This window comes from Callorhinus ursinus, unplaced genomic scaffold (assembly GCF_003265705.2).
Source record: "Callorhinus ursinus isolate GAN/ISIS: 27379988/994484 unplaced genomic scaffold, GSC_fseal_2.0 scaffold9, whole genome shotgun sequence".
NCBI lineage: Eukaryota > Metazoa > Chordata > Mammalia > Carnivora > Otariidae > Callorhinus > Callorhinus ursinus.
In genome coordinates this window covers 14,503,575-14,518,414 of record NW_027397071.1, presented here as the reverse complement: position 1 = coordinate 14,518,414, position 14,840 = coordinate 14,503,575, and the positions used below count along the sequence as shown (strand labels likewise).

The following is a 14,840-nucleotide window of genomic DNA, read 5'->3' as shown; positions in this document are numbered from 1 at the left end:
CAAGTATCCTTTTTGTGGTCTATTTAATACCAAGCCTTTCACATTTTTTATGGTGTTTGTTGGTGATTTTGCTGTTTAAATTGGTCCCCAAGTATAGTGTTGAGGTGCTGTCTAATGTTTCCAAAATCAAGAAGGCTGTGATGTTCCTAATGGAGAAAACATGTTAGATAAGCCTTGTTCAGGGTTGAGTTATAGTGCTGTTGACTCTAAATTCAATGTTAGTGAATCAACAATATATAAAATAAGGTGTCCTTAAACAAAAACACACCGTGAAACGAAGTGTGTATTGATCACTTGGTGAAATGCTAGAGTATAGGCTTGCAGGAACCCAATCCTGACTTTCCCGGAGGGGCATTGATTCATTATTCACTAATTCTTTGTGGAGACTTCGTAAAACTTAACTCTCTCAAATAACAAGAGTAAGAATATAAATGGATTGTATTAATTTTTTTTCAGCTTATTCCCCTGAATTTTATTCTCCTCAGAATAAATTTCTAGAGCATTTCTGTGGGATTTTATACAAAACAATTCGTAGTAACTAATGCAGATGAATTTTTTTTTTTTTTTATTGGTTCTTGACAACCCACATATATTTTATTTAAAGATTCTGGTGAAGAGCAGTAAATTGTTAATGTTCAGGTGTATAATCCACAGCATAGCCTAGAACAGGAATTGCTAAACATTTTCTGTATAGAGCTAAGAGTTCTGTTGTAGTAGGAAAGCAGTCATAGTAATACCTAAATGAGTGGATGTGGCTGTGTTCCAGCAAACTTTCTGATTATGGAGAGAGTCAGCTAGCTGAATTTGGTCCCAGGGGTATAATTTGCCAACCTCTAGCCTAGAAGACCACTATGGGTATATGATGGGAATCTTTTATTTTTTTAAGATTTTTTTATTTTAAGTAATTATTAGACCCAGTGTGGGGCTTGAACTCACAACCCCAAGGTCCAGAGTCACATGCTCCACCAACTGAGCCAGCCAGGTGCCCCAAATGTTGAGAATCTTAGGTAACTGTGTATAGAAGTCAGATACAGGAGGGGTTGACATGAGTCAAAACCCAAGTAGAGGGGCGCCTGGGTGGCTCAGTTGTTAAGCATCTGCCTTCGGCTCAGGTCATGGTCCCAGGGTCCTGGGATGGAGCCCTACATCTGACTCCCTGCTCAGCAGGAAGCCTGCTTTTTCCTCTCCCACTCCCCTTGCTTGTGTTCCCTCTCTTGCTGTGTCTGTCAAAAAATAAATAAAAATCTTAAGAAAAAAACTCAAGTAGAGACTCCAGGCAATATTTACAAATAATCAACAACAATATGACTATTATTGAGTAAATGTTAACTTAAGTAGTCTCTTAATGTGCATTCTTTCTAGAGAAAGAGTTAAAATAAAAATGTATGTAGAGCCAAAACTACAAAAATGGGGCAAATGGGGTGTCTTGAATAGAGACATTTAGGAAGGCTGGCAGTTCTTTTTTTTTTTTTTAAGATTTTATTTATTTATTTGACAGAGATAGAGCACAAGCAGGGTGAGCAGCAGGCAGAGGGAAAGGGAGAAGCAGGCTGTCCGCTGAGCGGGGAGCCCGAAGCGGGACTCGATCCCAGGACCGTGGGATCATGACCTGAGCTGAAGGCAGCCACTTAACCGACTGAGCCACCCAGGTGCCTGGAAGGCTGGCAGTTCTTGATAGACTAACTTGTTCCCAGATAAAGAACAGTATAAAGTGTTGCATTGGGTTCATTACATAACCTATGTACATTTTACTTTCTTTATAAAAATAGTGATAGTAATTTCAGGAATGCTTTATGCAGGCTGGCCAAAAACCTTTTTTTTTTTTTTTTTTTTATTTTGGTTTCTATTTGGGGATGTAGTGAGGAATTCTACAAGTAATTCATCTTGAGTAATGAGAATAAAGTCTTTGCAAGAAACAATGTTTCATGCTTTTCTGTCTTTTGGAAATGTAAACAAAAACAAAAAAAAACTATACTATTTAGCAAATATTTATTGATTACCTAATTTATGCCTGGCACTTTTGAGAGGCTTAGTCTGTTTTGGGTGAGCAATTTGTGAATAGAAACATGTTTTGTGTAACTGGATTTATTCATAAAATTTTGGGCAAACTTTGTTAAGAGGCTTTACAAATGTATAGCATGTGTTTATTACATTTTTGTTACTTAGTTTAAAGCTTATTTTAACCACATTCATCTGTTTGCATTTTTCCTCATTTGGTTTAAAGCTTAGTTCAACCACATTCTCCTTTCTTGCATTTTGTGCGCATGTTTATTTTGCTTCAAATTTCACAAATGTAACTAGAAATAGAGCTGTGACTAGTGGTTGTGAGCTTCTGCTGTATGGAAACACTGTGTCTGATTCTGTGGAAGATACAAAAATGCCTAGACAGGATCTGTTTGAAATACTACACTCATAATGAAGATAAAGTGGGTACAGTGTATCAATTATCACACCTTGATAGTTTCTTATAAAAAGCCACTTCAAAGTATAGTATTGAAAACTTTGTCCTCAAGTAAGTTATCTTGTTTATATAATGATTCATGTGTAATGATTTTGGAAATGCTTTAAAATAAAAATAACTTCAGTTTAGACTCTTTAATTAGAATAAGAATTAAAATAGTTATACTGTATTTATAAGGTCTTTTTGAATATTAGTCAAAAAAAGGAATAAAGTTACATAGGTTGTATTACTGTATCCTGTTCAACTTTCTGGTATCAAGTACAGCCATTTTATTTGGACAACTAATAATTTTCATAATAAAACAAACCTTTAAAAGGTAAATTGAGGGGCACCTGGGTGGCTCAGTCAGTTGAGCATCCGACTCCTGATTTCTGCTCATGACATATATGATCTCAGGGTTGAGAGATAGTCTCAAATTAGGCTCCATGCTCAGCAGGGAGGCTGCTTAAGATTCTCTCTCCCCCTCTCCCTCTGCCCCTCCCCCTGCTTGTCCGTGTGCATACACAAGCACACTCTCTCTCTCGCTCTCTCTCAAATAAGTAAATTTGCAGTTCCTTTAAAGTGAGATGAAAGTTGACCAAGGAAATTTAGAACTTGACCTTATTTTAAATTATCTTAATTGATGGCTTAGAAACTCTACTTCTGCTATATAGATCATAGTTTATAATATAACATGTATAATTTCCAGTTTATATTATATGCTTATACATGAAGAATTCTTTACTCTTTTCATAATGTAGAATGGCCAAACTAATGGAACTAGCAAATCTTCAGCCCAAAAGGCCAAAAACAACAAAGCAGCACCACGTGAGAAAAAAGCAAAAAATAAAGGATATGTTGAAAACACCATCTGCTCCACATAGGTAATTTTGTTTTGGATTATGAAATAAGGGTTTTCTGTGTACTTTGTCTACTTGCTTAAACCCTGTCATTTATAAACAATTCTGGCAGACATTTTACCTGCCTCTTTGCCATGGGATTCTATATATTTTAATATATTAATCACATAAAATTAATTGGAATTTTAATTTCATTTAGCTATTCTACAATGTAAATTTCCCTTGAAGTTGTAAGTAACTTCAAAAATTAAGAAAGGAGTTTGTTAGAAACCTTTTTTCCATTTTGAAGGAATAAGTCCTAATCTGTGTTTTTTTTTTTAATTTCACATTAAGTATAAATATGATGTATGTTTCTCACCGATGTGTTTCTCACCTACATATGTCTTGATACCACATCACATGCTTTTAATCTCTATCGCAGCACTAAACAATTAAAGATAAATAACGTGAACCAAATTCAGTTTTCCAGTAGCCACATTAAAGGATTAAAAAGCTGATGAAATTAATTTTGATAATTATTTCATTTAACCCATTATATCCAAAATATTATTTCAGCATATAATTAATACAAAGTTGTCATAGTGTGGTGTGTATTTTATATATTTATATTTGGGCAGCAATATTTCAAATGCTCATTAGGACACGTGGCTAGTGGCAATTCTATTGGACAGCATAGCTTTATTTATGTATGTAGAATACAGTACATAAAAATGCTTATATTAAAAATAGAATGAACATCTTTGCATATTGGTAAATATCTTTAAGTTTGGAATCAGTAGTCCCCAAGTACTGTCTCTGTCATTTAATGAGTGATACCCCCTAATCTCAGTCTCCTTATTTAACTAGTAGTTTAATAGTATCCATATTAGAAAATTTGTTAGGGTTTATTGAAGTATTAAATATAAGTTATTTTGTGCAATGCCTGTGGTATTATGAGCACTTTGTCAGTGTTAAATTTAAGGTAAATGGGACTAATGTTTTACTTAGGATTTTATTTGCAATTGCAAAGTAATACTGTCACTATTTATAAACAGCAGTTTACATCCAGTGCTGTTACCTTCAGATGTATTTGACCAACCACAACCTGTAGGTAATAAGAAAATTGAATTTCATTTATCTACTGACATGCCATCCGCATTTAAGAAAGATCTAGAAAAAGAACAAAATCGTGAAGAACAAAATTATGGTAAGCACATTCTAGTTCTCTAATATGCTGTGTAAAAATTTTTCTCATTCTGCTTTTTGTGTTAGAATTAAATGTTTAAAATACGCAGTTAACCTTCCTTAGTGTCATGGAGTATTATCCATTTTGAACTTTTTCATATAACTAAAATTAATGCTTAATGACGAAACCATCACTGTTGCCTTTTGTTAGTAATGAACTTTAGGGTGAAATTGAGTCTTGTTTTTGCTGATGTTTACATGAAAAATACAATAGAACAGTTCTACTTCTTATTTTTTCATTGTTAGATGTGATGTTCTGTGGTTTTATTAGTATATTTGAATTACTGATTAGGAAACAAGCAGTGTGATTATTATATGTATTGTAGATTTCATGTGAATATTTTTTTATCCAAAAGACATGGAAGATTAATCACTAAGATACTTAAGTTTAAAAGATAATTTATTAAAATTACAGATACTGTTTATCGTAGACATTAACTTGGTACTATCTATAATGGCATTCCTTTGTTCTTTAATTTTAATTTCATAAATAATACAAACTTACAGAAAAGGTAATCAAAACAGGAGCATATAAAGTAAAAATTTAAAAAATTTTACCATCTCAAACCCCACTGTCCCCTATCTCACTACCATTGTTAATAATTAGGAATATAGCTATTCTTCCAGACCTTATCCTATATATGTGTAAACACATTTTCTCCTCTTGTTTTAAATGGGCATCATGTTTTATGTAGTGTTTGCCATTGACTTAATATTGACTTATTGAAAGCATACAGCCTAGCAGCCTCTATGCCAGGCACTAAAGGACAAGTTAGATGTGGTCTCTGATCTTTAGGAGTTTAAAGTATAGTGGGAGTAGCTTACTGTATCAATATAAAAATTTTACCTTATTTTTTTATGGCTGCATAATACTACATAGTACAGTTATATGAATCTTTAATCATGCTCTGTTGATAGAAGTTGAGGTTGTTCCTGTTTTTACTATCTGAGAAACTACTGGAACATACACTTTTGCACATGTATCTTTGAGCATTTGTGTGAATATGCAATCAGAGTTCCAGTAAGTGTTGCAAATATAGTGAGTGGAAAAACTGATTTTAATTCCTGTCTTTTCCAAGATTAGTGAGAAAGCATTGCCTTTTCAGATAGTTGCTTTTATTATTATTATTATTATTATTATTATTATGGAGAATAGAACATATTTAACAGTTAGACATGATTTGTAACTTCACAATATTTCAATGTATGGTATGAGACCTCCATTTGTACTCTTGTCCTGGCCCTGCTGGCATTAAGGGTGGGCTTGGGTCAGCCATTGGGTCATAATCTCCACCAGAGAGGCAGCATGTGCAGAACCCCTGCCCCAGAGCACAGTGCCTATCACAGAAGAGCAGATGATAAATATTGGCTGTGAGAAACAAACAAGATGATCCAAGTAAAATAAAATGCTTGGCATGGTGCAAATGTCTAAAAATTAACTATTGTTTGTTGAATAAGTGAACAGTAGGTAGGGCACAGATAAGCTCCTTTTTTGTTTCAATATTTATCAATTTTTCTTTTTGTATATTTTTCTCTCTTATTTCATGTTAGTCCCCAGACACAAATTTTTACTTTTTTAAGCTTAATTTACTCAAGGGTGTAGACCAGTATGAGAGGATGACAGTCCTCCCATTTTACATCAGTGTCAATTAGTAACGTTGAAGTAACAGGAGAAGCAGTCTTAAGTTTTTCTCTTATTGATACTTTCAGGCCACAGGAGATCTGTTTGTACAACAGTTTGTCAACATTATAAAGAGACTTTTTATAATTCTAAGTGTAGCATGTTCTTTGCATCATTTTCACAGCTTTTTAGTTTTTTGCTTGTTTTTTGGTAGTATGACTAGAATTTTTCTAGTGAATATTTAACCCTATCCTTACTGTGCCAGTTTAATTTTTGATGAAGCTAAAATTCATGTTTTGTAAATGAAATCCATTATGTTGCTATCTAAAATTAAAAATTTGTGGTGTTTTTGAATTTTCCTAATTGAGTAATTTCTTTAGTGTGAATACTTGTTTTTCTTCACTTCGTATAGGTTCTAAGAGTAGAATTGACTTCTTTTTGGTGGGAGGGTGGGGAAAGGCTTAATGAAGCTTTTTGGTATCCTCAAATTTTCATTTGTCTTATGATTTCAGGATATATGCTGATCTTAATCTCTTAATCACCTTCAGTAAGATTGAAGATTGAAGGCTGTTTCATAATATTCTGGTGTAGTACTATGAAGTCTTCAAACCCACTGTATGAATAATCTTGAATGAGCACATTCCATTACGGAATGCCTTTGATAATTATGTAATTTATTTAATGAACTACAGATTTATTTCATATAATTATTAATAGTTCAAAGTGGATAGGTTAAACAGAATACTTACTATTGACCCCCCCAACACATATTCTGCCTATCTTGCCCAATGCATTTTATCTTTTCGAGGTGCCCCTCTGGCACCTCAGACTAAATACGTTGAAAATGAATTCATTTTCTTTCCACTTTGCAGGCCCTTGTAAGTACACCCACCAAGCAACCATTTGGCTGTTTAGCTATTGTCTGGCTGTTCTCATGTTACAGTGGCAGAGTTTAATAGCCATGACAGAAACCATATGGCCTGCAACGCCTAAAATACTTGCTATTTGAACCTTTACAGAAAAAGTTTTCCTACCCCTGTTCTAAAGCATTGAGAAGAACACTAAAGAGTTTTAGTGCCAAAAGATATCTTAAAGACTAAAAATGGAAAACAAAACCTGTTTTGAAGGGTAGGAATTTTTAATGGCTGATGTTAATGTTAACTTTTAGATTTACCTGCTCCTGAAAGTGATGCACCCAATGTAGGTTTTGGAAAAATCTTCCCTAAACCTAATTTGAACACCACAGAAGAGATTAAAGAGGACTGTGATGAAATGCCGTCAGAATGTATTTCCAGAAGGGAGTTGGAAAAAGGCAGAATTTCTAGAGAAGGTAATTTCATGAAATAAAACCAGTGCTTATTCTGTGTTTTTGATGTGTCAGAAACAACAAATCTCTTCGTGTTCTTTACCTAATTAAAGAATATGTATCAAAACATGTTTCCAGTTAATGTTTTTAATCACTGCTTTTGGTTTTAATACCCATATTTTGTAGGGAGGAAAGTATCTCTCGATATAGTGTTTTCAGTCTGTCTATGATTGGATAAAATATTTTTGTTTTCATTCCTAAAACTTTTTATATAACATTTAAAAAAATTAAGAGGCCTATGGTCTGGAGTTTTGTATTCCAAATTCAGTGGATATATCATTACAATTCTGTGTTTGAGATGCATGCAAAGCAGTTGTTTAAAAAAAAAATTTTCAGTTACTTGGTAATTAAAAGTCTGTGTTTAAGGATTTTCTATCCTAACATGATAGTTTTCTTACTTCTTTCTTCTAAAGAATTTAGAAATTTCTTTCTTTCTTTCTTCTAAAGAAAAATAAAGAATTTTTCCTGCTTTTAGTACATTTTAGGAAATTATTTAGGAGTTTTAGATTGACACGTAGCATGTTATAATATTTCCCATAATAATGGGAAATAAACTTCCAACCAGCATTTTTGCATAGAACACCTGCTGTCAGGAACTGATTATTGATACTAGGAGTAGTGGTAGAAGCCAGTTTGTGTGAATTACTTGATTAGGTTTGAGTAATTCATTCTTACATCTGATTGTGTTGGTGCTTAGTGGTTTGGGAAATTGACTTAAAGCAAGACAATGACACAAATGATTGATAACCTATTTATTTGCTTCAATCTTTTTTTAATAAGGTAACTTTATCGTAAAGGAGCTTCAATAGTAGATATTTTATTGGACAAGTTTTAGTTATTCTAGATGGCCTGAAATTTTTAAGCTTATTTTCGTATTATCAATTCTGATTTTTAATGAGTATTTTTATTAATAACATTGCTATTAATGGTTATGGTTTTGACATTTTCATAATGCTTGTTCTATTTAACACTTGTATTTGAATGTTGTTATAGTTTTTTGTTGAGAAAAGTAATGAAAATATCCTAATGTATGTCCTTCTTTTGTTTTGCTTTTAATAAGAAATGGAAACACTTTCAGTTTTCAGAAGTTACGAACCTGGTGAACCTAACTGTAGAATTTATGTAAAGAATTTAGCTAAACATGTTCAAGAAAAGGTAAATAGAAATTTGTAAATTGACTTTATTGTTTTACTTTTTTTTTCCCTGAACCTTCTTACTTGTCTTTTTCTTATTAAAATTCTAGGACCTTAAATTTATTTTTGGGAGATATGTTGACTTTTCCTCAGAAACACAACGGATAATGTAAGTGGGATTCATATTCTCAAATTATGTTTTGTTTTTATCTGTTACAAATTAACCTTTTTTTTTTTTTAATCCCAGCACTTTCCCTTTAGAGATAAAAATTATAGGAAGAAATGCCCTCATGTTGCATAATTTTCAGATATCTAAAGCAGTAGTCAGCAGAATTCTTCATAAATGGGCAGATAGAAACATTTTATATTTTTATTTTATTACAGGCCATACAGTGTCTGTTGGAGCTACTCAATTCTATCTTTGTAGCATGTAAGCAGGCCTAAACAATACACACACTAATATTTATGACTGAGTTCCAATATACAGACAGCATAAATTCCATCCTTAATCCCTAGCTCTAAAGCAGTGATTTTCATACTTTAACCTGCATAAGAATCACCTGAAGAGCTTAGTAACAGCATTTGCTGGGTCCATCGAAGTTGAGGTAGGGCCTATGATTTTCTATTTATAAGAAGCTCATGGATGATGCCAAAGCTATTGGTCCAAAGACTACACTTTGAGAACAACTGCATTAATGATTCATTCAGGAGTATATATAGCAGTCCGGCAAAATTTTTCAGATTCTTAACCTTGGCAGTAACTTCCCTTCTTTTAATTAGTCTGCATTAAGGCTCCCAATTTTGTGAGAGCAAAAGAGGGATAGGATTTGAAAATGATAATAAAAGCTAATGTTTCGAGTTAGAATTTTATTTTTTAAAATGCCATAATTAGTTAGCTCCAAAGTGTATAGGACCCTTGGCCATATAAGTTAGAAGTAGGGAAAAGTAGAAAAGGTAAAGAGTTAAGACTTTGAGTGGAGGTAAAATGGAGGATAACTGGAACTGAGTTTTATTTTTTTTTTTTTATTTATTTTTTTTTTTTAAAGATTTTATTTATTTATTTGACAGAGAGAGACAGTGAGAGCAGGAACACAAGCAGGGGGAGTGGGAGAGGGAGAAGCAGGCTTCCCGCTGAGCAGGGAGCCCGATGTGGGACTCGATCCCAGGACCCTGGGATCATGACCTGAGCCGAAGGCAGACGCTTAACGACTGAGCCACCCAGGCGCCCGGAACTGAGTTTTATTTTAATCTTTTGATGTTTTATGTGGCCTGTTTATACTCATTAGTGGCAGATATCTTTTATTAACAGTATACCAAAAGTTTCTTTTGCTACGCATGCAAAGTACTTGTCCTTTTTCTTGTTGCTACCTTTGAATCATGATTATAAGAAACAGAAAAAAAATATATGTATGAGATGTTTCATGTACATAAATATTTGTATACATTCATTTCCTCTATTTTTAGTGTTGCTGTAATTAAAATTTGCGGGGGAAAATAATTCTCTATGGAAAAAGCTATATACATCAAAATGATAAATTAATAATTGCTTTTTGTGGGAGTAATTATGTGAATTTAAAAAGTCACTGCATTTTTTAATGCTCTGTATAGATTATTGGAATTGTAGGAAGTACTTTAGTTGTAAATTATGGTCTGGTTTTTCTGATTTTTGAATATCGTTTTCAAAAATGTTGAAAAATGAACGTTATGGAATAATAGAACATTACACTTGGAATAAAAAAATCTGGTTTGTGTTTCTACTCTAATTTTAGCTGTCTTTATGACTTTGAAGCAGTCATGCATTCTCTTTACGTCACCTGTAAAATGATTTTGACTAGATCAGTAAGGTCATTTCCTACTCTGAAGCTCTGTGTCACTTTTTTTGTGGTTCCTCTGAGCCTTCCTATTCTTCGTTATATTGTTGTTTTATTGTCACTTGAATAGATAGTATTGAGTTGGCTGTATGAAATTTTTTTTAAACATAGAGATAGGAAATAAAAATTTAAGTGTTTTTAGAGTTCCTAGTATTATGATTTTTAAATTACATAAATACACTTAACAGAGCTTTAGAAGGATAGATATAAACTCATTATCAAACTTACTTTGAATCAGTTTTAGAACAGTATACAAAACGTAATTTTAGGAAGTCCAAGTAATGTTCTAATAAGACAGTATAGTCATTTTTACTCTGAAATGGCAACAAACATTTAAAATGTTCAACACATTTCTATTCCCGTGATCAAAATTGTTTGATATTCTTCAAATCAAAACCGCTTTTTCTTCCTTGACTCCTAGGTTTGATATACGTTTGATGAAAGAAGGTCGCATGAAAGGACAAGCTTTCATTGGACTTCCAAATGAAAAAGCAGCAGCAAAAGCCTTAAAGGAAGCTAATGGATATGTTCTTTTTGGAAAACCTATGGTGGTTGTATCCTTTAAATAATCCATTCCAAAGACAATGTGTTTTTTAGTAGAAGGGTATACTTGAAACTAATTTTTTTTTTTAAGATTTTATTTATTTATTTGAGATGGAGCATAAACAGAACTGGGGCGGGGGCAAAGTGAGAGGGAGAAGCAGACTTTCTGCTGAGCAGGGAGCCCGATGCAGGGCTTGATTCCAGGACCCTGGGATCATGACCTGAGCCGAAGGCAGGCACTTAACTTACTGAGCCACCCAGGCGCCCCTTGAAACTAATTTTTAAGTTATCCTTTAGAAATCTCAACAGCTGGTATTCTAGCTTACTCAGTTATAAACATACTTAGCTGAGTCATATGGGTAGTTAGATTTTTATTGGAAAATAAAGGAACCTCAGTAGCATGAGGTTATTATAATTTAGCCATGTCTAAACATTTCATTTATACAGATCAGAAGTACATTTTTAGGCTAAGCCTAAAACACTAAAGTATCTACAAATACACTTGGAGTCATTAAAAAAAGATATGATTCATTGTAGTTTTACTCTTTTATGTTTTATTATAGATATTATAATTCATATTTCTATTTGAAAATTTTAACCAAAATATATCATTGATTAAACATTCTGCTTTTAGTAGTTAATGCAGTTTGCAAACTAGAAATCAGTGGGATAGATGGAGTGAAGATCTAGGTGTAAAAAATATAAAGAAAAGGTCAATTTTTTACTTCTGCAAATCATGGGCAGCAGGTAGGAGGTACTCAAAAATAAAAAAAAAAATATTTGACAAATAGTCGAGAGTAGGAAGACAAGTATAAGAGATACATTTTAAAAACTGTACTGCCCTACATTAGGAAGTTTTTAGTAATTATTTAAGACTACTTGTCCTTTTGTGAAAGAAACCTTAATTTTTAAATATTAGCAGTTTGCTCGATCTGCTAGACCAAAACAAGATTCTAAAGAAGGAAAAAGGAAGTGTTAAAAATAAATGAAGGTAAGTGTGGATATAACATAATAAAAGAACAAGACTTTCTTGAGATAAAATGAAGTATAAAAGCCTTCTAGAGTGATAATTCAGGTATTTCCTAAGGTTTTTAAAGGATAATTGATCAGTTGATCCATCTATCCATCCATGTCTCTATCACTCTCTGTGTGTCACTGTCTATGCAGTTAATTCTCAATAAATTTCAAAATTATAACTACAGAATAAAGCCCATGTGTATGTAAAATTAAGTTTGGAGAATGAGTTTATGAGGGTAATATGTCTTTGTCTTAAAACTTTTCAACCTACAGGAAAGCAGTGATTCTTAAACTTTAACATGTATTACAGTCACCTGAAGGGCTGATAAAACAGCTAGGCTTCCTTCACCCTCATCCAGAGATTCTGATGCAGTAGGCCTGGAGTAGGAGCCTTGTATAGTCTACCATGCCAGTTTTCCTGTGCTGAAACCGGGAAAGGGTCCACCAAGCCAAGACCAGTTGGTCACTCTTAATGGGGCCTAAGAATTTGCATTACTGATTGCACATGTCACAAATATTTACATATTTTTTTGTGGAGTGAAATCTTTTGCCTTTCAAACAAGTAATTTTAATGCATACTTAAGTAATTTAATGAATAAAAATGATAGAATTAATCATTTTAAACTTCAAAATTTGTGTTATATTGATTTAAGAAACCTGAGTGGAAATACATTCTTTTTGTTCTATTTTAAATCTTTCTGCCTTTATATTATATTATATATATAGTTATATATAATATATAACTCAGTCAACTTGTATTAAGCTGAAAAAATAATATAACTAAATAAGGGAAAATTTTGTTTAATGTTTATTCTTTTTGTGAAATGCCTTGAATATTTGAATTTTGTGACGTATCTATACTGATATAGTCAGAATTCTTACAAATACCTTAGTGGAATGGTTAAAAATTAACAATTTTCAGTGTGTGTTTGAAAAAATCATTTATTTATAAATCTAATGTGAGAACTGAGAAAAAAATTAAATTGCATTCTGCTGTTCTTCTTTAGAAGCATTCCTGCGTAAATACTGCTGTATTACTGTCATACAAAGTGTATCCTTTCTTGTTGTATCCTTTTTGGGGCAGTTTTCTGTTTTTCCTAGAAATGTTTTGTCCCTCCCCTACCCATTGATTCAGATTAAGCAATAGTTTTTTTTCTAATTTATTCAAATGAGATATTTCTAAAATTACCAATGTTGATTGGACAAATCACTTACGTGTTTTTTAGATCTGTTGCTGAATTTTCTATACTGTTCTTGAGGTTATGTAATTTTTCTAGGGAAAGTTAGTGAATCAGGTCAACTTACTTGGAGAATGTATGCATCTGCTTCAACACAATTTAGTCTTGTTTCTTACATTTATGTATTTCCTAAACCTAATTCAATAACATATGATTTCTGTTTTATGATGTATCTGGTTTAGGTGTTCTATATAACGTATTGTAAAATTTGGGGAAAGGATTTTTTTTCTTTTAAAAATATTTATTGAAAATTAAAATAACTGAATTTCTTTGTAAATTCCAAGAGTAGCAGACCTCATATCTGAGGTTTTATTATTGATACTTCCTTTGAAATAGGTAGCCAGTAGAAGTATTTTTTTTTCCTCTTTCTTTCTCTAAACAAAACAAAAGGAATGAGAAAAGAGGAACAGAGGGAAGAAGACATAATGTTGACTCAGGGTAGCACCTTAAGTGAAAAGAAACAATCTGGTAGGTATATGTAGTAACAGTGGTTTCCAGACGGGTTGATGACCAGAATTACCTAAAACAGTGGTTCTTAATCTTTTTTTTTAAGATTTTATTTATTTATTTGAGAGACAGAGAATGAGAGAGAGAGAGTACGAGAGGGAAGAGGGTCAGAGGGAGAAGCAGACTCCCTGCTGAGCAGGGAGCCCGATGCGGGACTCGATCCCAGGACTCCAGTATCATGACCTGAGCCGAAGGCAGTCGCTTAACCAACTGAGCCACCCAGGCGCCCCAGTGGTTCTTAATCTTGGCCACATTTTGGAATCACCTGGGAAACTTAAAATCTGATGAAGAAAAAAAAAAAAGGCTAAAATGTACTGATGCCTGGGTTTCTCCCCATTTTGATTTAATTGGACTGGCCCAGCATAGATACTGGAATTTTTCAGATCTCCTAATGTGTGACCAAGGTTGAGAATCACTGAAGAAGGATTTTTACATTTAAAGATTCCTGGACTCTCTTCTAAAACTAATAAATCAGAATTTCTGGGAATGGGACCAAGAATCTAATTTGAAAAGGTGTCTTTAGTAGTTCCGAGGGCTGACCAGTTTGGATACTAATTTGTTAGATTAAAATGGTTGGGTGCTTATACCAACCTAGCCATCCAACCTTCTGTAAGTAGGAAAATCAAGAATTGGAGCCTCTGCATGTCTTGCAAATCCTGCTCTTGGTAGTACTAGGAAAACAATTCAAAATTCTGTTAATAATTATTATCATTCAAGAGTACAAAAGATTAGAGATATTGAAGTTGCTGTTTTTTGTAGATACAGTTAAAATGTTTAATGTTATAAATCACAGTTTCTATATCAGCTTTTTATTTAGACAATTAAAAATTTGTAGTACTGACATGATTCACTAATTTTCTAAATATGAATGTGTTTTAAAATAACTAAAAACTAATGAACTTTTATAATCATAATTATTTTTAATGAACTCTTATGGTGTTTTAGGTTCCTTTTGATTCCATGTCTTCCAACTGCTTTCCAACTTTAAGGAGAAGAAATTGACACCTGGAGTATGGAACT

The 14,840-nt window shown here is 32.9% G+C and overlaps 2 protein-coding genes across 3 annotated transcripts in view; both read left to right on the top strand.

Moving 5' to 3' along the window:
• Window positions 1–14,830, top strand: part of RNPC3 (RNA binding region (RNP1, RRM) containing 3) — a 27,545-nt gene extending 12,715 nt beyond the window's left edge. Inside the window, exons 8-15 of one of the 2 annotated variants that reach the window (XM_025872313.2) lie at window positions 3,202–3,324; window positions 4,335–4,486; window positions 7,314–7,475; window positions 8,572–8,666; window positions 8,755–8,813; window positions 10,937–11,069; window positions 11,978–12,049; window positions 14,766–14,830. In XM_025872313.2, the coding sequence (XP_025728098.1) occupies window positions 3,202–3,324; window positions 4,335–4,486; window positions 7,314–7,475; window positions 8,572–8,666; window positions 8,755–8,813; window positions 10,937–11,069; window positions 11,978–12,037 (784 nt within the window). In that variant the 3' untranslated portion in view covers window positions 12,038–12,049; window positions 14,766–14,830. Of the gene's footprint in view, window positions 1–3,201; window positions 3,325–4,334; window positions 4,487–7,313; window positions 7,476–8,571; window positions 8,667–8,754; window positions 8,814–10,936; window positions 11,070–11,977; window positions 12,050–13,082; window positions 13,151–14,765 lie in introns of those variants that run through there. The other variant, XM_025872315.2, reaches the window with a different exon arrangement.
• The window catches only part of AMY2B (amylase alpha 2B), a 54,498-nt gene continuing 53,387 nt past the window's right edge, over window positions 13,730–14,840 (top strand). The window contains exons 1-2 of the mRNA XM_025872312.2: window positions 13,730–13,781; window positions 14,766–14,840. Of these exons, the coding sequence (XP_025728097.1) occupies window positions 14,833–14,840 (8 nt within the window). The 5' untranslated portion in view covers window positions 13,730–13,781; window positions 14,766–14,832. The remainder of the gene's footprint in view (window positions 13,782–14,765) is intronic.